This window comes from Idiotropiscis lumnitzeri, chromosome 7 (assembly GCF_059441095.1).
Source record: "Idiotropiscis lumnitzeri isolate Australia: NSW breed Sydney's pygmy pipehorse chromosome 7, RoL_Ilum_1.0, whole genome shotgun sequence".
NCBI lineage: Eukaryota > Metazoa > Chordata > Actinopteri > Syngnathiformes > Syngnathidae > Idiotropiscis > Idiotropiscis lumnitzeri.
In genome coordinates, this window is record NC_142397.1 from 456032 (window position 1) to 479233 (window position 23202).

The following is a 23202-nucleotide window of genomic DNA, read 5'->3' on the forward strand; positions in this document are numbered from 1 at the left end:
TGAACGTATTTCAGGCGCAAGGTTACAACTCCATGTGCGTCACAATTCAAAGAAAAAAAAATAACTTAAAATGATATTAATTGAAATACTATTATGTAGGAGAGCCTAAGGGGTGGACTGTATAGGTGATTTGGTTCAATGGGGGTATGCTCTTTTCACCCTTGGGTGTCGGTCAGAACACAAGGATGAGTCCAAGATGTGGGTTGGTGGGTTTAATGGCGTATCTTCAAATCAACATGCAATAGCACAGGCAACAGGCGGACAAAACGTGGGCACAGATGAAAAGGAGGTGATGGACTCATGCATGCTGGGATGCATGTGAACTAGTGAGAGAGGGGGCTAATGTGCAAGTGCACTTGGGTAGTGAGCTCGTGAAGCAGTGAGCGGGTGGCAAACAGTGAGCGCGTGTGGTATTGCGGTCAGGAACGCACACGGACACTGAGGCATCGAACACGTCGCATGCAAGTGGTGGTCGGCTAACAACTGCAGCGCAACAGGCATTTGCCAGTAACCCGTATGCGGGCGCTTCTCGCGAGAGCTCGGCACCGACGCGACTCCTGTCATTCAACAAGCACACAAACAATGACGACACTCAACTTCGGAACCTTTCGAACAATTTATGATGCAATATTTACAGGACTAGTAGAGGAGCTGTTATCTTTAGGTGCCAACACGCACGCACGCACGCCACTCATTCATAATTAGAATGAAATATTACAAGTATTAAAAAGTATCAAAACACGTCATCTACAGACTTTCTTCATATTGTTGAGAACGTCAAAAATATGACAAAACCACCGATTTAGCTTATAAATGATATAAAGTGAAAAACGATGCTTACTTTTTTTTTCTTTGCTCATCTTTTCTTCAAAGTGAGAAATAATTAATGAAATGCAAAACTTTTTGTCCTGCAACGTCAAAATGTACAAACTCTTCTTGGGCGGCGTTTTGCCGTTAGCATCTGGCCGCTATGCTAACTTTTCAAGTTGGCAAAATGTTTTTTCACTTTAGCGTCACGGTTGAAAAAGAAAAACCGCGAAGGATAATGAAAGCAAATTGTGCTTCTCAAAGCGTCTCAAGTGGGCTAACGCCGACTTCAGACTTCCCGAGGGTTCTTCAAATCCAGCTGAGGTGACGTCACGCGTGTCGGCAGTCTTGCGGCTTCCGTCGCGGTCTAGGCGGGCACGCAGTGGTTGAGCCTGCGCGACATGACGTAGCCGCGCCGACACACGCATCGGAAGGAACCGTCCGTGTTGACGCAACGCGCGTTGACGCACGGGAAGTCCACGTCGGCGTCGCCTTGGCACTCGTTGACGTCTGCCGACAAAACAACAACAACAAAAGCGCTCAGGAAAAGCAGACGGAGCTTCCGCATGAGCTTTCAAACTTTAAAAGCCTTACCTTTTGATTCCAACACTAATTTGAAACCCTAAACCTACTTGGAACGAGTCGGGTGTCTCACCGATGCACGTCATGGTGGTGGCGTCCAGCCGGTAACCGTGGTAACAGTCGCAGGTGTAGCCCTCATCCAGCCGGATGCACGTGCCGTTTTCGCAGCCATCAACAATTCCGCAATCATCCGCCACGCTCAGGCCGGCGTACGCGTCGTAGCGCCCTGGAAAGCACACGCAGGAAGTGAGGTCATCACCCATTTGCTTTCCTCCAAATTCCACACACGGTCTAGAAGCGAAAAAAAATAATTTATCCAAGCGGTATGAATACATTCTAGATGTTTAGCAAGTGTTGCAGCTTTTCTCACGCTTGATTCATGTCATAATATTAAGCTACAATTTTGACCATGAAAAAAAAAGCGAGTCCAGTTGCGAAAAAGGCGGCAACACAACAAATTTTAGAACAATGCCAAAATATTTGGGAAAAAGAAGCGGCAAAAATACAAATAATGGAACAGAAAAAAGTCAGAAAAATGGCAAAAATTAGACCCCCAAAAATACACAATTTAAAAATATTACAAATAAGAAATGCTCGGAAAAAGTGAGAAAGAAAATGAAACTGATGTTGGAAATATTGTAACAATATTACACACAATACACACAAAAAAAAAACACAGCAATACCAAAAAATAGAAAAGTATTTGACAAAGGATGTAAAGGAAACTAAAAAAAAAAATGTTGAGGAAAATCCAAAATGTTAGATCACAAATTTAGTAACATTAGAAAAATGAGGCAAAAAAAAAAATCTGACTTCTTTCAAATTGCACCTCCTGAATAAAAAAGGACATTTTTGAGAGGAAAGTTTTGGAAAAAAGGAAAAAAACGTTCCTAATATTTAAAAAAAAAAGTGTCCTTGCAATTTGGGCCACTCACGCTCATACAGCCTGCTGGGGCCGCCCCCTGCCGCAAAAGGGGGGAGCGGCGGTCCGGGACCCCACGAGTCGCCCTCGTCGTCGTCATCGAAAGGAGATCCTCCAGGAAACGGAGCCAAGCCTCCCGGCGGCCGACGCAGCGGCGGGTCCTCGTAGTCTCTTCCCGGGTAATAAGAACCCGCGCTGGGCACAAGAAAACAAAACGCGGATTTGTGTCGACTCATACGTGGCAGGAAATAGTCCCCAACACTTCCTCGCGTCGACTTCATTAGTAACAAGGAAAAATACACAAAACTACCAGGAAAAGAATACACACGTTATATTAGATAGATCTATTAACTAAAAATAAATAAAATTAAATAATAAGAGTAAAAATGTCAAGAAAAAAGGGGGTTGGTTGAAAAAAAAGGCACGGCGTAAAAAATGCTCAATGAAAAATACACCACGAGCATACAGTGCAGTATTGCACCTCCCCCCAAAAAAAAAACAATTATCAGAAGAAAATACCAAATTTAAAATGACCAAGTTAAAAATAAAAAAAGAACACCGACAAAGTAAAGTTGTAGTTTTAGATTTCATGAAATGCATTGACACCACTAGGTTGTTGTTCTTCAGGTGTTCTGGTTTCTATTTAAAAAAAAAAACTAAAAAACTCTCCAGTAAAAAATCTAAAGAAAAAGTTCGATGAAATGTTTTTTTCTAAACAGTGCTTTAAGACTCCAGACAAAAGTCTTGTAGTTCAAAGTGAACGCTCCTTTAGCTGATCTGACGCAGTGATTCTTTGGCCGACCACAAGAGGGAGCCCTCATATCACCCTTTGAATGTGCGCGTTTGTTCCTACTCAAAGTGCGGGGGGCCGGCGTAGGCGTCGGCAGGCGGCGTCCCGACCGGGAAGACGGAACCATCGCCCCCTACTGGAGAGTAGTCATCGTAGTCTGTGGCGGGAAGAATGTCCGGGGGGAAGGCCTCGCTGCTGAATGGGGGGAAGAAGGGGGAGCCTGGGGGAAGAGAGCACAGGAGAAACGGCTCAAAGCGCGCTCACAAGGGAGTTGAACCCGTCTCGTGAACAACAACGTCGGACACCAAAATAAAGTCAAGGAGCCACTTGCTGATAAATAATAAATTCGGCCATACTTAGGATTTGCACTTGTACTTTCAATTCATTTTTTTTCTCTCCATGAAACATGTTAATAAATAGCAAAAGGACTTCTCAATTCTATCATTATTAGAATTCAAAATACAAGTGCGCTTCCGACCCCCGCCACTAAGCGGCGCCAGCAAACATCACAACACGTGACATTCTTTGCAGTGGAAGGGCCACACTCATCGGTGGCAGTCGTGAGCCATTCAGCAGCTTTGCCAACCGTCATTGGGCGAGTGAGCACAAAAATGGCGTGTGGAGCTTCACCTCTGCCTGGTTCCGGTCCAGCTGCGTCGGGGAAGACGGCCGGCGGGAAGGAGCTGCACAGGCTGCCAAAGTCATCTGTGGAAACAAACGACATCATCATCATCATCATCGCTTCAATCAAATTGAAGAGTCAATGTATTCTTCCGGACTTACATTCAAATTCTTTTTTTGCAGCATTTAGTTTCGTATCCGCGATGACGACACAAGTGCGTTGTAACGTATCTTAATGAAATGCTGCAGATTTTTTTTTCTTTTCTAATGAGTTTGGAAAAATGCTTTGATTTGTTGATCTATTAGTTGCGATCAGCACCAGCCATTTTTTTGGACTTTCTCCCCCGCCCGGCCAGCCCATCTCGTTACCCGAGTCGGTTTGCGGGCAGAGCGCACACTGCATGCCCCAGCCTTGGCCGTAGAGGCAGCAGCAGTCGCTGAAGGTCACTTGCGCCCCCAACAGGGGACTCTGGCACATCAGCTCGGCGCTCACCGTCTGCCAGCACACCGACAAGTTCTCATCTGCCCACACACACACACACACACACGTCCCACGTAAGAGTTTTGGCAGGCAGTTTTAATGCCAATTCGTTGAAATTTGAGATGTTTCGAAACTTAAAGGTGACGTCTTTTCAAGATGCCATTTCATTCAAGAATTTTTGGACCTTTCTACTTGAACGACAAGTCAAACCTTTAAGGACCTTTTTGAGACGGCCTCCTTCAGGTTTAAGACGTGAAGAACAATTTCATCAATCTGGTTCCATTAAGATTGGAATGCTTCTCCTGCCATCCATTTTAAGAGCCGGCCGGTCAAATACATTTGACGTTTGAAGAAGTGTTTTAGGCCACGCCCATCAAATTGAAGACGTTTCATTCACGTGGGCTGCATATTGCGTCACGACGATTGTTCATTCGGGCCGAGGTGGGAGGCGGCGTCTTACCAAAGGTGAGCTGAGAGGCATTGACGCACTTTTGTTGCGTGTCGTCCAGCACGAGAGGCGGCGGACAGCTGCAATAATAAGAACCCAACGTGTTGACGCACGAGCCTCCCTCGCAGCTCTCCTGCTCGCACTCGTCCAGATCTGAACGGACACAAACAACGCAAGGTTGAAAAGCATCACAGTGACTGGATGCCGCGGAAATAAAACAAAACAAGTTAAAAACGCTTCTTTGGAAAACCAACCGCATCGTTTTGACTTCCGCTCGGCTTAATGCTAACCCAAAAGCCAAAAAGGCGCGCGTGCGTGCGTGCGTGCGCGCGTGCGTGCGTGCGCGCGTGCGTACCGACACACTCGAGCAGCGCCACGCTGTAAACGAATCCGCTGGAGCAGTAACAGTTGTAACCCGGAATGTTGTTGACGCAAATGCCGTTCTTGCACACCTGCGGATGGAAGCGCTTGCACTCGTCCACATCTGGCGGGAAAAAAAAGAGCAACAACACAAAAAAAAAGAAAAAGGGAAGATGATGTCACCGCATGCAACGAACAGGACAGGCAGGATCGAACACGAGCACTTGCACACGGACTGGCGACCCGTCTGCTCGTTGACGGCATGTGCGTCGACGCTGACCGGGGTGACCCATCCGCTCGTTGGCGGCGCTCATACGACGAAAGCCGTCACCTGTGTAGCTGAGGTCGGCCTCTGCGGCGGTCACGTATCCTCTCCCACTGGGGCACAGCGTCAGGAAGTCGGCTGCGCACAAACATCACGTGTGACGTTTCCCCCCCCCTCCTTGGTGACCCGGACGACCTTTTCTCACCTGAGTGGGCGGGGGGGCAGGCGTGGTAGCGGCAGCTCAGGCCCCAGCCCCCCCCCAGGGTGCAGCAGCACTCCTGGCGGCTGGTGTTGGCGGCCAGCAGGCTGCACGACGACGAGCCCACGTTGTAGTAGCACTCCCGCAGCTCGCCCGGACGGGGCGCCGGCACCTCCAAGACGCCCGCGCGGAAGGACGACGAAGACGAAGGCGAAGGGCGCAAGGGGAACGCCTCTGCAGTGGCGTCAAAAAGTCATTACAGTCAACCGCGACAAGTTTGTGCGGTGGCGCCATCTGGTGGCAACTTGGGGCCAAACGAACAATTTGAAGTGAATTGAAAAGCTCCGCTTAGACAAAAGACGTCCTTTTTCTGTGGCATCTGGAAAGAATTACAAACTGCATCAAATCAGTTTTCGCCCATTCATTTGAAATAATTTTGTAAGAAAACTAACATTGGACACGCTCAGAAAACTGCGGCGTCGATAATAACTCCTTTTTGGGCAGAAATTGCGCCAACCTGCTACCGGAGTCACTTTGGCCCAAAAGTACCCAGAAATTATTTGGGGGTTTTAATGACACTAAAAAACAGATGGGTCAAAAATAACCCAAAATAATAAGTCTTCAAATGAGTTTGAGAGGAAACGTGTGTGTGTGTGAGCGTCTGCCCCTTGTGAGTGTTCTCATTTTGCATTTGTGTCTCAGGCCGGGTCATTGTGGTAAAGCTTGTAAGTTGGGGCACTTGTAAGTCAAGGTACCACAGATGCTGGATTGAATGAGTGTGTGTGCGTGTGCGCGGTTACCTGGCGGAAGAGCGCTCACACACCGTCGGCTGTCCGTGTGAAAGTGTTCGCCCGGCGTGTCGCATTCGCACATGAACGATCCTTCCAGGTTGTCACAGCGAGCCGAACCGCACACACCTGGCATGGACGTGCACTCGTCCTCGTCTGGAACACACACACACACACACACGTGCACACACACGCCGTTCTGTAACAGCAAAATAAATATAATAAAAATCAAATCACAGAAATGTATCTGTGGCAATGAAAACATTGAGGGACATTTTTGCTCCAATTCCAGTTTTCATTCCTTTCATTTTTTGGGGATTTTGTGAGGAAAAACATTTTTTCAATTTTAGTTTTTCCACCCTCGGCTCACAGCCACATTTCAGCTTTCCCACGGAGCTGCGTCTTATTCTGCGGCCTGCGAGCCCAAACACCCGCACTTCGCCGCGCGGCCACGTACCCACGCAGAAGTTCCCGTCAGGTGCGGAGGTGAAGCCCGGGTCGCACTCGCACATGTACGTCCCCGCCGCGTTCCGACAGACGGCGCGCCGGCCGCAGGCCGATCCGTCGGCGCACTCGTCCACGTCTAGCGGAGGAGACGCGTCAGGTCGGATCGGATTTGGGCGCTTTGATCGTCAAACCGACCGTGGCAGCGTCCGTCGGCCGAGGCCCGGAAGCCCGGCTCGCAGGAAGTCAGGCAGCGGTACGAGCCGATGGTGTTCTCGCAGCGCTCGGATCCTTCGCACACGGAAACGCTGGACGACGTGCACTCGTCCACGTCTGAAAATTGCACACGCGCGCATTCGAAAAAAGAAAGTGTCTGTCGTCACTCGCTTGTTTTGGAAAATGGCCTTCCGCGGGGAGCAGTCCGGCCCGAAAGGTGGAACGGCCGGACGGCCATTTTTGTGAATTTTACGTGTCAACGTTTTTGGGCGAGTGTACCGAGGCAGGCGTCGCTCTCCGGGTTGCTGACGAATCCCCGCTGACATCGGCACGTGAACGATCCGTCGGTGTTGACGCACTCGCCATCGGCGCACACATTGGACCCGGCGCACTCGTTCACGTCTGCGCCGGACAGTCAACGTAACTTACGCAGGCACGTCGTCATAGCAACCGGCAAAGACGTCGTACCTACCGATGCACGTTTTGTTTTTGCCGTCGTCGTCGAGCGCGTACCCGAGAGGACACGCGCACTTGAACGAGCCTGGCGTGTTGACACACTCTCCGGTGGGGGGGCACCAGTTCTCCTCCAGACACTCGTCAATGTCTACGCAAACACACACACACACACGAGCGGGCGTGCAAAGACACGTGAAAATAATGACACACACACACACACGGCAGCTTTTGTTTTATTAATACGTTGAAAAATCCACGGCGCCAAGCATAAAAACTTTTTTTTTCTCAAATTTTTGGCCTTTTTGGAAAATTTAAAAAAAAAAAAAAAAAAGAAAAAGTCAGAGCGCAGTATAAGGTCAGCGAGCGCGTCTTAAGTGGACTCACCTCGACACGGCCTCCCTCGGCCGAAGGTTCGATACCCCGGCAGACAGTTGCAGCGGAACGAGCCGGCGGTGTTGACGCACACACGCTCCGCTTCACACGCAGACGCGCTCGCACACTCGTCCACGTCTGCGGACATTTACCACCAAAACGAGTTCAAGTGTGTGTGTGTGTGTGTGTGTGATTTTTGACTCTGAGCGTGTGCGTACCTTCACACACGCCATTCGTAGCCCGGTAACCTTGACGACAGTCCACACACTTGTAGGAGCCCTTGGTATTGACACACTGGCCGCTCGGACACAACGCTCCATCCTCACACTCGTTCACATCTGTTCAAGACAACAGCTGCGTGTGCATCTTTGTGTGTGATCGTGCACGTGTGTTACCTTTGCATTGTTTGTTGGTCAGCGCGTAACCCGGGCGGCAGGACACGCAACGATACGAGCCCATAGAATTGACACACATCTGACCTGGACACTGCCACGCGTTGGCACACTCGTCCACGTCTGGACACACACAAACATAATAGAATAAGAAACACACACACACGAACAAAAGCACACGCTGATGACATCATGGACAGCGTTTCGTGCTGGCGTGTGATTTTGTCACGTCGCGTGCCAACCTGAACAAGTGTTGTTCTGGAGCTTGTAACCATGGCGACAGAGGCATCGGAAGCTTCCAGGTGTGTTTTCACAGCCGCCGTTGGTGCACGGAGCATGAACGCATTCGTCAATGTCTGGCCATGACAACACACACAAACAAATATAGGTGACAAAAACATTTGGAATTTCTCAGAACAATTCCGGCGTCGCGTTACCTGCGCACAGTCCGTTCAGAAGTCCGAATCCAGGCTGACAGGAGACGCAGCGATATGAACCGGGATTGTTGACGCATTCCTGACCAGGACACCGCAGGGGATCCTCACACTCATTTACGTCTGAAACAGTAAGTGGCGAGGGCCGCCATGCGCCAAATTAGATTCGTGACGATAGCCCTTAGCCATGTTAGCCACAAAAAGCACGTTGGCGACGTTACACACGTTAGCCACATTAGCAATGTTAATCTTCACAGTTGCGACATTAGCTTGATTGGCCTCGATAGCTACAATAGCCGCGCTAGACACTTTAGCGAACCGCATTAGTGACGTTAACCATATTAGCAATTTTAGCAGCACATTAACCGTACGCCACAGTCGCAATGAAAGCCTCAAACGCTATCGCCGCCACAGGTTGGTTAGCCACATGTGCAACATTAGCAATGTTAGCTATTTAGCAAAGTTAGCCACACAAGTTCTCCGTGTTAGCAACATTAAACTCACATTGGCCCATATTAGCCAAGTTAGAAACATGAGTGACTCGAACCACATCACGACATCAACCATGTTACTGATATTAGCCATGTTAGCAACATTAGCCTCGTTAGCCACATTCGTGATACGAGTAAAATGTGGACAGGATGTCACCTTGACAGCTCGTCTTCTGAGCGTCTGTCTCGTACCCGGGTGGACAAACGCATCGGTAGCCGCCGGCGTTGTTCACGCACTCCCCTGGAGCACACACACCTCGAGACGCAACACACTCATTCACGTCTTCACGCACGCGCACACACACGACCGATGTTGCGTTGCTTTTGTTGTCAGCAGCTTATTTGCGGCGTTTGCTCACCGTGACAGTGCGTGCGCTGGCCGTTGGGCTGGTACCCTTGATGGCACACGCACGAGTGCTTGCCACCGGGCTGATCCACACAGCGACCGCCGCCACACACGTCGGCGTTGCTCTCACACACGCCTCGCTCAGCTGCGCAACAGCGAACCTTACTTGAAAATCAACAGGATGGCGTCCCAGACGCTCGCCGCCGTTTTGGAGGACTTACGCTTGACTTGGGGCGGCCGAGTGTTTGTCTGCGACTTCGAGACATCTCCGCCGAGCCGGGAGACTTGCTCGGGGATCCGTGGCGCCGGTTCTGGGAGGGAATCGCCTCTTCCTGGCAGTTGTCCTGCCCGACACAGAGAGAGCCCTTTTCGAACATTTATTGCAAAAGACGCTTCGTGTTCCTGCTTGTTGCTCATCAGACAATTTGTCGGGTACCTTGGCTTGCACTTGTCGCTTGGTTCCAGGTCGAACTTTGACTCCGATTCTCACTTGGGTCTCGGTTCCGATCGGTGACTTGGCTTCTTCTGCCGCCTTGCTTTTGATGGTTTCCTTCATTCCCGCTCGAGCTTTGGCCGACCCGTACCCCTTGACCGATTCTCACGTCTCGCCCCTCATCGGGGATTCGGCTTCCGCTCGTTCCTTGTTTGTTACCGTCACGACTCCCACTCGTACCTCGGTCCCAGCTCATGTCTTGATTCTGACTCCTGCTCGTGTTTTGGTTCCGACTCGCTATAGTTGCTCGGCCGCGGCCCGTCTCTCGACTCTCGCCGGATCGTGGCGGCGATCTTCCAGGAGACGCGGTTGCTTTTGGGCGGGTCGGCCGGCTCGCGGCCTTATCGGGAGTTTGAGGTCTCAATGGCGGCGGGCCGACAGCCGGGCGAGGCGGAGTCGGACCGGGTCGGCTGGAGGTAGGCTTCTGGCTTCGGTAGGCTTCGGACCCGGCAGGTCCGCGAAGAGACGTTCCTGTGAAAGGAGAGACGATGGACCGAGAGATCATCTCGGAATTTTTTGCTGTAAAAGTTGAGGCGCGGCTCCCTAAACCGGGTCCGGAGCTGGTACCGTGGCGCTGCTGGTCGCCGTTGGTTACCAGCTGAGCTCCTGTGCCCAGCTGATCTGCGGCTCTCTGGCTGAACTGCAGGACGGAGGCGGAGTAGTGGTAGCCCGGACCGGCAGGACAAATCTCCTTGAAAGCAACTGGAAGAGCAAACATCCTCAAGTCAAGCACGGAGACCTTTTTCCCGTTTACGGGCGGACGTCCCCTCCGCCAAATTTCTCATGAAATTCCTTATCGGACCAGCGTTGCACAACGTTGTCCGTCACGTTTGCCTGCAAGTCGCAGCTCTTCATTTGACAGGTGAAAGTTGCAAATGAGGCATTTCCTTTCGCACAAGTTTGGGAGGCAAAATCCCTTCCTCCGCATCACCTCCACAAAAAGCACTTTCTGTACTCACCCGAGCCGAAATAGGGGCAGCGTTGGCAACGGGGCCCCCAGGCCTTGCCCACGCGACTGCAGCAGCAGATCTGCTTGGTGATGTTCCGCAGGATGGGCAGCGAGCAGGACGACGGGCCCAGACCAGAACCCAGGACCCGGTGGCACTGACCCGTCTCCTCAGAGATGACGCTCTGGGCTGCGCACGACACAAGAGACGTTGAAAGCAACTGCTTTTGTTTCAGGGGCCGCCTTCCGCCTAATTTGAGCCAAACCTGCACGTCAGGTCCAAATGTTGCATCTAGATTTGAAAAATATTCCCATGCAATCTCATCCGAAAGCGCGAATGTTAAATGAACAAAAATGAACGCAACATTTTTGCAGCCAATCCTGAATAACGGCAACATTTCATCGTCACGTCCGCCTCGCAGGTCAGAGGCGCGGCGTTCGATTGCCGCTCCGGCCTTCCTGTGTGGAGTTTTGCATGTTCTCCCCGTGCCTGCGCGGCTTTTCTCCGGGTGCTCCGGTTTCCTCCCACGTCCCAAAGACGTGCACGCGAGGTTGATTGGATGCTCTACGCCAGGGCTCTTCAATCCTGTTCCTCGAGGGCCGGTGTCCTGGTCGTTTTCCACCTCGCGGTGGTGCAACACACCTGAGCGATCGTTATTTACCTTCTGCTGATCATTTCAATCAGCTGAACGTTTTACTGAATTTCTCCGTTTTTGGCTCTTGATGGCAGCGCCGTGCCACTTATTGAGTTTTGGTCCACTCCACAAAATTCACATGCCTGGCCGCCAGCCCGCTTCTCTACACGAGTGTGTGTGCGTAACCAGATGTGACGAAGACGCAACCGGTTTTACTTGGACTCGGTCAAGTGAGTCTCGGGAGGGCCGCCGTTTGTGTGCGCGTTCACTTACAGATGCAAAGTCCGTGCGAGGCATCCAAGATGAAGCCCGGCTTGCAAACGCAACTGTAACTCCCCGCCGTGTTCACACACAGGCCGTTGTCACAAAGGCCAGGCTGCAGGCACTCATTCACATCTGCGCAAAAAAAATTAAAAAATCATCAAACTTCACTCGCTCTGTTGCCAAACGTTTAAAGGAACAGGATCATAAAAGACGTCATCGTCGGGTGCGGTGCGCTGAAATGCAAGTGACCTGATAGAGGAGTTTATTTTTTGCTTTGACGCTTGAGAAAGTTAAATGTCAACATTTCTTGAAAAAAAGTTGACTTCAAGCTGTCGATTGGCCCTCAAAGTTCAAGTTTGCTCCAAAACGAAACCACGCAAAGAGCGTTTTGCCACGCCAAATTAAGAACGGCCCTGGCAAATTGAAAATGCCGACATACATGGAAAATGCCACGGACGTGCTAACAGTTTTGGAGATTTGAACACAAATGGTGGAACAACACACGCAGACATAAAATAATTCTCTCAGGTGACAAAAATGCGGACCAAACCTTTGTGTTCACATGTTGTGAGACACGTTAAAAGTTCTTTTGTCCTTTTATTCGTCGCTCTCGACGCCTCGATTCTCCCGCACGCTCACAACTGCCAAATATATGCCGATACGGTCCGCTCCTTTACATTCGATTCAAGTGCATGATTACTCGGTGTTTTTATAAAATACAATATTAAAGACTGCTATTATTCCTTTTTTTAGGAGAAGCGGATTACGACATTTTTATGATGAAGCCTTTAAAATGTTTTGGGATCCTGCTCAAACCGGATCAAGAATAACGATGACAAGAATAAACTCACCGACGCATTTGGTTCCGTCGCTTGCTTGAAAGCCAACAGGACAGCTGCTGTTGTTTGGACCTGCCGAGTCATGATTTCATGTCGGATGATTGCGCAACGAGCACGTGGACACGCACACACACAAAGCGAACGCACAAGACAGCAAAACGAGCTCGCAACATTTTTCAGTCCATTTATTGACTTGCTGGGGCTGTTTTGATCGGGTCGGTTCCGCTGCTCTGCTATGATTCAAGTCATGTTCTCCGGAAGAAGTGTGTGTGTGTGTGTGTGTTATGTAAGGTCATCCCGGTGGGATCTTTGCAAATATTTGCGTGATCCGGGATGACGGCACATGTTTTTGTGCGCTTCTCAGTTCAAGCGCAGGCGAAAGGCGAAAGGCGTGACGTGAGCGAGCTGACCTGCGTGCGGAGGGCAAAGGGCGCAGTCGGTGGCGCCCCAGGCCTTTCCCGGACCTCGGCAGCACATCTCTTTGCTCCTCAGGCCCGGCAGAGGAGAACTGCACTGTACGTACACAAAAACAAACTTTCAGGCGGTGAAAATCAAAACAACGATGGCGTGCGGTCCAACAGATCAATCAATCAATAATTAATAAATACGAATAAAAGTGTTGTTGTGCAAAGTTGAGAAATGTGCTGTATAAATAAAGTTTTATCGGATCGGATTGTAATATTGCCGCTCGGCTCCAAAGTTTCACTTTTGGGAAGCGTCTGTTCTTCTTATGGCATGCAGTGTGTGTGTGTGTGTGCGCGTGCGTGTGTGCGTGTGTGTGTGTGTGCGTGTCAGTTGACGTGAGCAAGGAAGTGTTGAAGTTTCTCGTGTATGACATGATGACTCCTTCTGGTTCCAATGAAGTTCTGGTCGCCCGTTATGCACGACAGCACACGTTGGAAGACCCAAAGAGCCGTTGGCACTCGGTCTCGGTGGGCGTCCGCGTTTCTTCTTTTGGGTTTCACGCAGCTCGCAAAGGTCCGAACCTTTGCTTGTTTCACCAAAGCCCGATTCAGCAACTGCGACTTTCCGCACTCGATTTTCAAGAGGTCCTTGCGAGTGCGTCACGGAATCGGGGCCGTGAGTCCCGCTAGGTCCTCGGTTCTTGCCGCTGACCGGTTGTACATAGACTCCAGTGAGCGTCTCGGTTCCGACGTGAGCCTTGGTTCCCGGAAGAACTTTGGTTCTGCAGCGACTTGAGTTTTGGTCCTGGCTTTGCCACGGTACCGTGGTTTGGATTGGTGTCTGGTTTTTGGTTCCTGGTGCTGACTTGACCCCTGCTCATGTCCTGGTTCTGGCTTGAGCTTTACTCCTAGGCATTGCTTTGGTTCTCGACGGTTCCTCGGTTCTGATGGATGCCTCGACCCCTGCTCGGTTCTGACTTGAGCCTGCCATTTTTTTTTTTCATCTCTTTTATATTGCGCTTCCTTTGGTTACAACTTGTGAGTTTCAGGTTTAAAAGAAGCGTTAAGGTTTGAAGAATTCCGAGTGATCGTCATCATCAAGTTGCACTTCTCACCTGTCCGTCTTTGACCTCCCTGAAGCAATACTTGAAGCCGGCATGTTGGGCGTATACGCCCTCGACCCTGAGCGTTTGGGCCCGGATGCCACCCCGCGCCGGCGCCGGCGCCGGAGCCCCCGCTGACCCGGACGGCGCGTCGGACGAGAGCGGCTGCGGCGCCGCCGCGATTGCCGACACCTGAAGGCACAAACCGTGAGCAACGCCAACGGGTTGTCAAAACGTTGATCGGGTCGACCGGAGCTCCGACCTTCTTCGCCTGATGAACCTTCACGCTGGCCTCGGCGGGGTGCCGCACCATCACCTTCGCCAGGGAACCTTCGGCTGCTCCTGGGAACAAAGAGTTGAAGCTTCGAAGCTTTCAAAATGGTTTTGAAGCTCAAAGGACAAACTCGGCACCTGCTAAGTCCTGGTTCTGACCCCCTAATGGCAGCACGAACTCAGAGCGGGTCAGATCAGGATTGGGCACCGTGACGGGCCGGACAAACTCATTGGGTGAGGAGGATGAGGGCGTGGCTTGCGAAGTGACGGCAATCTGGCAGAACTTTCCGGTAAAGTCGGAGGGGCAGAGGCATCGATCCTTCGGCAGGCACACGCCTCCGTTCTTACACAGCAGCCGACACACAACTACGCAAACGGACAAACACGCGTTCGGTCAAGAAATAACTTTGGCTCCAAAGGCGACTTTAAAAGCCCGACTCGTGTTCGGAAGCCGAATCGAGACTCGCGACCCTCATTTGAACCGACGGGCATCGATCGGAACCATAAAGCCACAATTGGAATTCTTAAGACTTTGGGTCAGGTTCTGGAAGAACGAATTGGGTCAAAGGGCGGCGCGGCTCCGCGTCGACCAACTCGGAGGTCGTGGGTTCGATCCGCGGCCGGTTTGAGCGTGTTCGTGAGTCCTCGGGCAAGATACCGAACCCAATGCTGCGTCGTCAAGCGTTAGACCAGGTCACGGCGTGCGTAGCGAAGGTAGAAAAGCTTCGATCGGCGTTTTAACGACGGCTTGAAAACCACGACTCAAGTTTTCCGCTCGAATGCGTTCGCGGTTCCTCTCGCACGTTGCTCGGATACCGGGCCGGTCGTGTGACCCAGCCAACGTGCACGCACGCACGCAGGAAGTCTTGCCAATGAGAAGATAAGTCTGCATTAGCGAAAGCGACCTGGCGTTTATGCGCCAGCACACTCTTTGTCGTCGCTGCGGAGACAAGTCAAGGTACACACAGATGCAAAAAAAAACTCATTCAACTTGAGCTCGCCACATACTAAGATTGCGTTTCTCTGCCACAAAGAATTGCGGAGCACCACCGTGGTTTTATTTTTTAAGTCTCATTGGAATAACGACAGCAAGAGTTTTTGTTGAAATGCCGCCAGACGACAGCCGTCACTCGGTTCGCGATGCGACTCACAGACTCGGAATCCGTCTCCGTTCGGCCGTCCCGCCGCCGGGCCACTGAACGAGGTGGTCACGTTGCCGCGCTCGCAGCGATTGACGCAACGCCGCTGGCTGCAGAGCGCCTTGCAGATGGTCGGCGTGAACATCACCTGCACCCCATCCACCCCGTCGGGGGCCCCCCCCGGAACCCCGACCGACTGCCCGTCGGCCGCCAGGGAGAAGGAGACAACCAGAGATGACAGAAAGCAGACGAGCCTCAGACGCGGCATGGTGACTTTTGGGGCTCCTCAAAATGGATCGGACGAGTTTGGCATCATCGCAACGACAAGAAGGATGAGGAACGCAACGCGGTCTGGTTGCGGAGCAGCGCAAGAAGAAGAAGAAGAAGCAAGCTGGATTACAAGGAGATGAAGAAAAAGTTCTGCTTCCGAAAGGGAAAAGTTGTGGTTCTTTTGCGCTCTCCGATCCAAGTGAGTGAGCGAGACTTTTAGAGTTGGAGAGGAATCTAATTGAAAACAGAGAGCGGCTCGGGCTCAGGTCCAACATCAACGCTGGGTCGGAACACGCCCACTCCTGCCACCGCCGCCCTCCCGGTGCAGCTCGCGAGCGGCCGTAAATAAAAAAAGGAAGGCGGTGAGCGTGTCTCAGCGATGACGCAAGCAGGGCTGGAGTCAAAAACAACAAAAACACACACACACACACACTCTTTGTGATGCAAGATGTTGCACACACAAGCGCATGTGGAATCCTGCGGACTGCCGCTCATTTGGGCCATTAAATTGGAGTCAGGCCCACCTGCGTCTCCAACGCCCGCCACCTTCACTCTGCTCCACCATCCTCTCCCGACATCCACATTCAAACTCGCGCCGGCTCAACGCGTTCCTGCCACCAAGTCCCACGACTGCAATTTACCGCTGCAAGCCACACCCACTTTTGCCATGCAGGCCTCCACTTGGTGCACTCACACCCCCTGGCGCCATCCCCGCTGAAGTTTGCGTAACTCAGAAAGCTTCAAAAATGCACATTAAAAAATAAAATGAAACATGTCGAAACGCCCTCTTTGAGTTACTCTCGGGGTGTGTGCGTGTGCGTGTGCGTGTGCGTGTGCGTGCGTGTGCGTGTGCGTGTGCGTGTGTGTCCAACCCCAAGAACAACCAGAGCGGCTGAAAGGTGGCAAGCGTGCTCGCAGGGTCCGAGTGAGCTCAAAAAGGCTTTTCGAAAGTAAACAAACTGCTGAGGGAATTTAAAAGTTTTGAAAACTAATCTTCTCGGCTCAGCGTTAATTTGAAAAACAGGCACGCACGCACGCGGAGGAGAGGGAGGAGGCCAAGGTTATGGGGGTTCGTTTGTCTTTTGGTGGCGACACGAAAAGGCAACGAGGTCACACAAAAGGAGACGAGAGGCTTCGCTGGTGTTTTTTTGGTTTGCAAAAAAGCAGCTCATGTGAACGTGATTGTTGAAGGACACAAATCCAAGACTTGCATTCCAACATTTGAAATGTTCAACGATTCCAAACGAGGCGTCGACGTGCAAGGTTTGTTTGGTCCATCAAAAACATTTTGCTCCCCGTTTGCCATTGAAGCAAAGTCGCTCGCTTCCTTTGCGATGACCCAAAACAACATGGCCGCCACAGACTGACTTTTGTCTCGGCTTTTCCGACCTCGTCACGTCTTGTGGGACCTCGCAAAAAAAAAAAAATGAAGAAAGCCCATTGAGCAACTTTTTACGTGTTCCTAGGTGGGGCGGGCGGGATAAAGAACTCTTGTTCTGGTTTCTGCTTGGCTATGAGCTCACATCCTGCCGCACGCGTCAACCGTGTCTCACGCGCACTTACGCAAACCTTCCACAACGCGACACGTCAACTTTTACAACAGCTCATTTTTGACCACATGGCACCGCTCAGAAAAGGTAAAAAAACTCAAAAATGTCCATTTTCAAATCGAAACTTTCTGCTCTTCAATTTCGAACTCGACATGCAAAAAGACTTAAGAATGATTCACTTCAAATGTGCAGCACATCAAAGTTATTTTACTCGATTTCTTTGCGGAAAAAACAACCAAACTGTTCTTAAAGGCTTCGCTTACAAGTCAAATGTTCTTCCTGAAAATCAAACAACAGCACAAAAACTTCTTTTTAATATTTGATTGTATTTATGTTTCAAATGAAATGTCTGACCGAACACTCCCGTGCTATTAGCGTGTTTCAAGTCTTTTGTGCGTTTCAAGACGAGTGCTTTGACTTGTGAGTCAAAGGACGAGTGCACGTTTCCAACCTCATTGTTTATGTGCAAAACGAATGTTCGTGTCATTGATGCGCTCGTGGCAACGGTTTAGTTTTCGGCTGCGTACTTCTTCTCTTTGACTCGATCAAACACGGCAAAAAGAAGCAACCGTCGCCGAGCGTCGTCATTTTCAACTTTGGCTTTGCACGACAACATGAACAAGGCTTGCTCGGCTACTTACGTACATACAAATCCACCCACACGGGTGTTGACCAAAGTGGGCGTGGCCACAATGCAGCTCAATAACAGGAAGTGGCGCTTGTTGGAAGGAATAAGCGAACACATCTACGTTCCTTATCTGAAGCCCACAAAGCCCCCAAAGCGCCATTCCTCAACAGTGACATCACCACCAGCTTGTTTTCACTCCACGTGCGTGTGTGTGTGTGTGCGTAACGCGTCTATCACAGGCATATCTGCACATTCCCGATTCGAGAAAACAACGACTAGGCGGTCCGAGACAATAAATGTATGTTGTGTGGATGTTAGCTTGATTAGCTTAGCGGCATTCGTACAAGATAAGCATACGTCCACTGCATGAGCTCACTGGAAATTGTTCAAAATAATATCATGGGAATGTGCATGGAAAAAGAAGGTACAATCCCGCTGCCAATTATGGTCATGTCACAAAAATTCTTTAGATGCAGTTCATACTCGATATCTTCATCAACAAATACGTATACACCCACTATAGTAGATCGAAGATGACATGAGATGATGTAATATAAATACGCATATACATGATATGGTATTCAATGAGATATTTGATTACATTAGCATGTGACAAAGTTAGCATAGCAAAATTAACATCATTTAAAAACACGATTTGGATGAAGTTAGCATTATTTGAGGTCATGTTCACGCTATTTGCCAAAGATGAAATTATTTGAGAAGATCATGTGGTCGAGTTAGCAATTTTTGATAATTATCATTTAGCGACAGTTGAAGTCATTTGATAAAGTTCGCATTATTGGATCGCATGATGTGATCAAGTTGGCAGTAGACCAATTGAGATAGCATGCTGTGCTATTGTTGACGTAATTTGTGCTCAGTATCATCATTTGATGGTGACGTAAGATGCGGTCAAGTTAGCATTAGCGGATGAAGTTAGCATGAGTTAGAATCAGTTGCTAGTTAGCATGATGTGCTAAAGATAATTTCATGTACAAGCATTCTGTTACCTGCGGGTGCGTTGACGCGTACGCTGACGTTAACTTGGTGGGAAAAGGACGTCCGCACGTTGAGTCTCTTTTGCTCCTTCTCGATATGCTTCATGAGCACAGCGGCCATCTTGTCTCGTTTTCCTGCCGCCATCTTCTTCATCAGGACGGCCTGAGCCTCGCGCAAACTGGCAAGGTATACATTTTACAATTAAAAAAAAAATCATCAAAAATGACCATACGGCTATTTTCATGTGACAAAAGCTGTCATTGCAGTTGAATTCAAAACAAAAATTGTTGTGGTGCTTTAGCGTAACCTTCATGCCAAACAACTACGTTGAAGTGAGTCGAGTCGTGCTTTGGCGTCATCGAGGGGCCGAGGGATCACGGAACATTTGTCCCGCATTTTAATCATCAAAGTGTTCCAGAGGACTCTGACCCATTGAGGACGTGAACCGAACCCAAGACCAAGTTTGAATCGTCACCTGAGAAAAGTCTTTGTTGCTGCTCCCGCCTTCCGCTTCGGTCCTCTTGACAGCTTTAAGGACGGTGCAAAATCCTTCCGTTCAGGACTTGCGTTGGGACTCACAGACATCCGCTGAGCTTCTCGAGACACGCTGGCGTTTCCCAGCGGGAGGTCCTCGGCGGGAAGCCGTTTGCTTGAGTCCGGCGGTGGAAAAATGTTCCGCCTTCGACTGTTTGGTAGCTTTAAGGAAGGTCCGGGGTCCTCCGATTCGGGACTTGGGTTTGGACTGACAGATGTGAGCGGGGAAAGGTGACTGACAGGTGATGATGTCACCTTGGAAACAGCGCAGAGACCTTTTGGACACGAGGGCGAGCCGCCGCAACGAGGTGGACAACGCTCCGCAGAAGGACACGAGGAGAAGGGATGAGGAGACAAGGACCAAAAGAGAAGGACGTGAGGACGTGAGGAGAGAAGATGAGTACAAGAAAAGGTGAAGAACGAACAATTATGACCCGGCAATAACAAAATGACTTTTTTCTTTCCAAATGAATTGATAGCACATGCTTAGGCTTTGCCAAAGAAAAGTCAACTTCCTGAAATTTGTTTGAGAAATGAGCAAGTTCACTTTTATTTTCAATGTCCAAATAATCCTTTTAACGGGAACGTCGCCCCAGCCAATATGGCCGCCACGCGAGCAACTGCGGCGTGCTGGCTTATTTCTGTGAGGGTGACGCAAGATGTTGCTTGGACCAAAGGCAAAAGACCAATCAGAGGCCAGCATTTGAGGGTCATAGCAACAGTTGCTATGCCAGAGTTCAAGTTGATTGTTCGGGGAAACTTCTGACGATTTCCGGCCTGATATTAGCCCAAAATGATGACGAATTATTAAATGGAGTGGTGCGCTTTCAACTGAATGTTGGGGTGTGGGTCTCCATGACAACAGCAAGGTCTTGATTTTGAACGACAAATGATGATGATCGCATACAAAAATGGCCTTTTTGAACACTTCACATTTGTTGAGTTCTTTGAATCAAACGAGGTGCGAGCTCGACCTTCTGAATCACATTGCCAACCATCTCGGAATCTGTGACGTGTCACTCGTTTTGCTACGCCCGCTGCGTGTACTTTGCTCTATGTGTGTGTGTGTGTGTGGTCACTTCGGTTGAGTGCAATGTTTTAATAACGGAAATCATACACGTCACGGCTGCACGACGTTTATTATCTCAAAGAGTCCCTTATGGCCAATTAAGTCAATGCTGTTTGCACACGCACACACACCCCTGCTCAATTACACACAGTGACACACAAAGAAGACAATCGCCCATTGTCAGTCTCACACGCACACGCAAAACATTCGCAGACACACACACGCCAACGTTTGTGGTAGAGGACAAGAAACGATGAACGCGAGTGTGTGTGTGTCTGGCAGCCATCTTGGCAGTTTGTACTCACGTTTGACACATGTGGTAGTCCTCATCCTCGCTCCTGGATCTGCGCACACACCCCATCTGGAAAGCGCACACACACAAGCACACGCAACACACATCTACAATGTGACTTTTTAATCGGACAAAAAAAGTGTTTATTTCAATTAAAAGTATTTCAGCAGGTGAGCACTTGTCCAAACGACCGTCAACCCACATGAAAAAAAACTTGATCCCCCCCAAAAAATGGTCAAAACAAAAGAGGAGGGAAAGCAAAGTGATGATAATTAGTCTTTTTTTTTTCTTTAAGACGCTTGTAATAAGTTGCCAATCAAATATTTGTTCTTGTCCAAATGTTCGGAAGAAGAACCCGAATGACGGAAGCTTTCCTCATCACTGACCCATCATCAGCGTTTGCTTTTGACCCGTTTGTTGCTTTGGTCGTGTTGTTGCCGTTGGCTCGGGTCGCGTGGACGCCGCCGAGCAGGAAGCGCCAAAAAACACGTCAGCAAGCGAGAGGATGCCAGCGCTCGCCGAGGATTTCAACGTTATTCCCAGCTTGCTGCTTCCATTGTGCACGCGCGCGCATGCGCATTATGGCCAGACGGGGGCGCATGAAAGACAATTTCCGGATAGTTCAGCTCCAAACTATCTGATCTGCTTTTTACAGGGCCGACAAGCCATATTTGAAGCCGATATTCATTTGTTGGAAAAGGGGGTGAAATGCTGTTAACATTTTGAAAAGTAAAAACTCCAAAACTTGACAGATTTTAAATGTCCTTAAGCATCTACCGACTGATGACAAATGGCAACATCATAAACAAAGTGAGAATTTCATTGAATGTGCTAACGTGAGCGCCAATCACTGTCTGAGGCGAGTCACTTGAGAGCATTGAGGCGCACGAGCGTGTGTGCGTGCGCGTTGACTTAACGCCCATCAAGTGAGTGTCAGTTGGCCGATGTGCGACATTCCTGAGGCGTCTCCGTTGGAACACTGAGAGGCTGCAGATCGCAGTCGCCATCATCAAGGGGACCAAAACACGTTTTATCGGCCGATAACGTTTGGCTCGTTGCACTTGCGGGGGACGAAATCGCGCAGTCCAAAATGGTGGCCGGCCTTCGTGTGTCTTTTCAAATGTGGTTTCTTGCGGCTTTTTGGCGGGATGACTCACGAGCGGCATATCGAAGTCAAAATGGGGATTTTATAAGCCCATAATAAGGTAAACAGATTAGAAAAGTAAACTAGCCAGCTAATGATGTTGAAATATAACCTCAGCCGTTAGCATCTCTCCCGCAGCGGAACAGGTCAGGTGGCGACGATTTTTATGAATAAGATCGGAGCGTCGAGGTCGGAACGGCGCCAAGATCGCAGCCAGAGGGCAACGGATTGACTGGCAAAAAAGGGTCAAGTGCCCAACTCTGATAGAAAGCTCATAGAAATTTCAAAGCAAAAAGGCACGCTGTACTTCGCTGTGTTTATTTAAGCAGGCTTCTCCAGACCTTTTTTTTGTGGGATCAATTCATGATAGACTTGCCAACCAAATTTCAAGATGCGTTTTAGGAGCTGAATTTTCTTTCATTCATCAACCAAAGTCATTTTCCAAATAATCTGAATGAGAAAGTTAAGAAAAGCAGCAGGTGAACAGGTGTCATTCACGGACGTGGCGTGGAAAAGAGCTCCTGCATGAACACGCAAAACATGATTGAACAATTCAAGTAGTTGACTGACCTCCCCTTCCCGGGGGGCTCCGCGGCCCCCCTTCGTTCCGTCTCCCCCGGCCTCCGCGACTCCAGGTCGGGGCCGCGTCGGCCAGCCTCCCGGTATCGGTGCCGGTTCCGGTGCCCGTCGGCGGCGTGCACGCAGAGCATCCACGTGGTCGTGCACACGTAGAGGAGGAGCGCGCGCATGGCGGGGAAAGATTCCTGCTGCCAAGTTGGAGATTTCAAACTCATTTCGTCGGCGTGTGAAAATAGCAAGGGTGGGGGGTGGGTGAGGGGGCAATGACCCCAAGTATGTGTGCGGCGGCCAATGGGGACACGAGCGGGTCGCCCAATAGGAAGCCAGCAAGGGGGGGGGTGCTATTCAGTGGTCACGTGAAGCCTGGGGGTCACGTGAGCGACGTACGAACGAGAAGGAAAACTAATCATGGGGGGGTCAAATCATTGCTGAATGTGGATGTAATCATATTTGTTGAATTATTTGTGAAAAATCAACTATTCATTTGCACAAAGAGACAATCCAATAAAAGATTGTTTTTGTAGGAATACACACACTTGAACAAGCTTTAGAGAGACCCGGATGTAACTCCATTGGAGCACGCAGGACTCCTGACCGCCGCAAGAGGGAGGCACTGCAACATTATGG

The 23202-nt window shown here is 50.0% G+C and overlaps 1 protein-coding gene across 5 annotated transcripts; it reads right to left on the reverse strand.

The window, feature by feature from the left end:
- Nucleotides 1-197: 197 nt before the first annotated feature.
- On the reverse strand, nt 198-22842 carry ltbp4 (latent transforming growth factor beta binding protein 4). Of its 5 annotated transcripts, none has more exons than XM_088300153.1 (36): nt 22567-22842; nt 20866-20921; nt 19433-19766; nt 18969-19135; nt 14510-14737; nt 14361-14440; nt 14111-14290; nt 13002-13104; nt 12604-12663; nt 11762-11884; nt 10867-11043; nt 10475-10609; nt 9851-10378; nt 9636-9758; nt 9428-9559; nt 9226-9351; nt 8581-8700; nt 8386-8499; nt 8147-8266; nt 7970-8089; nt 7764-7889; nt 7396-7527; nt 7203-7325; nt 6906-7040; nt 6721-6846; nt 6276-6419; nt 5482-5709; nt 5343-5414; nt 5007-5135; nt 4664-4804; nt 4092-4244; nt 3732-3806; nt 3165-3321; nt 2325-2506; nt 1463-1615; nt 198-1317 (listed from the first exon to the last, which is right to left on the reverse strand). In XM_088300153.1, the coding sequence occupies exons 1-36, from the start codon at nt 22788-22790 to the stop codon at nt 1175-1177; spliced, it is 5469 nt and encodes a 1822-aa protein (XP_088156279.1). In that variant the 5' UTR covers nt 22791-22842; the 3' UTR covers nt 198-1174. The 5 variants fall into 5 exon arrangements, with proteins under 5 accessions (XP_088156279.1, XP_088156278.1, XP_088156280.1 ...); XM_088300152.1 differs by having other exon boundaries at nt 12604-12666; XM_088300154.1 differs by lacking the exon at nt 12604-12663.
- Between the last annotated feature and the right edge of the window lie 360 nt (nt 22843-23202).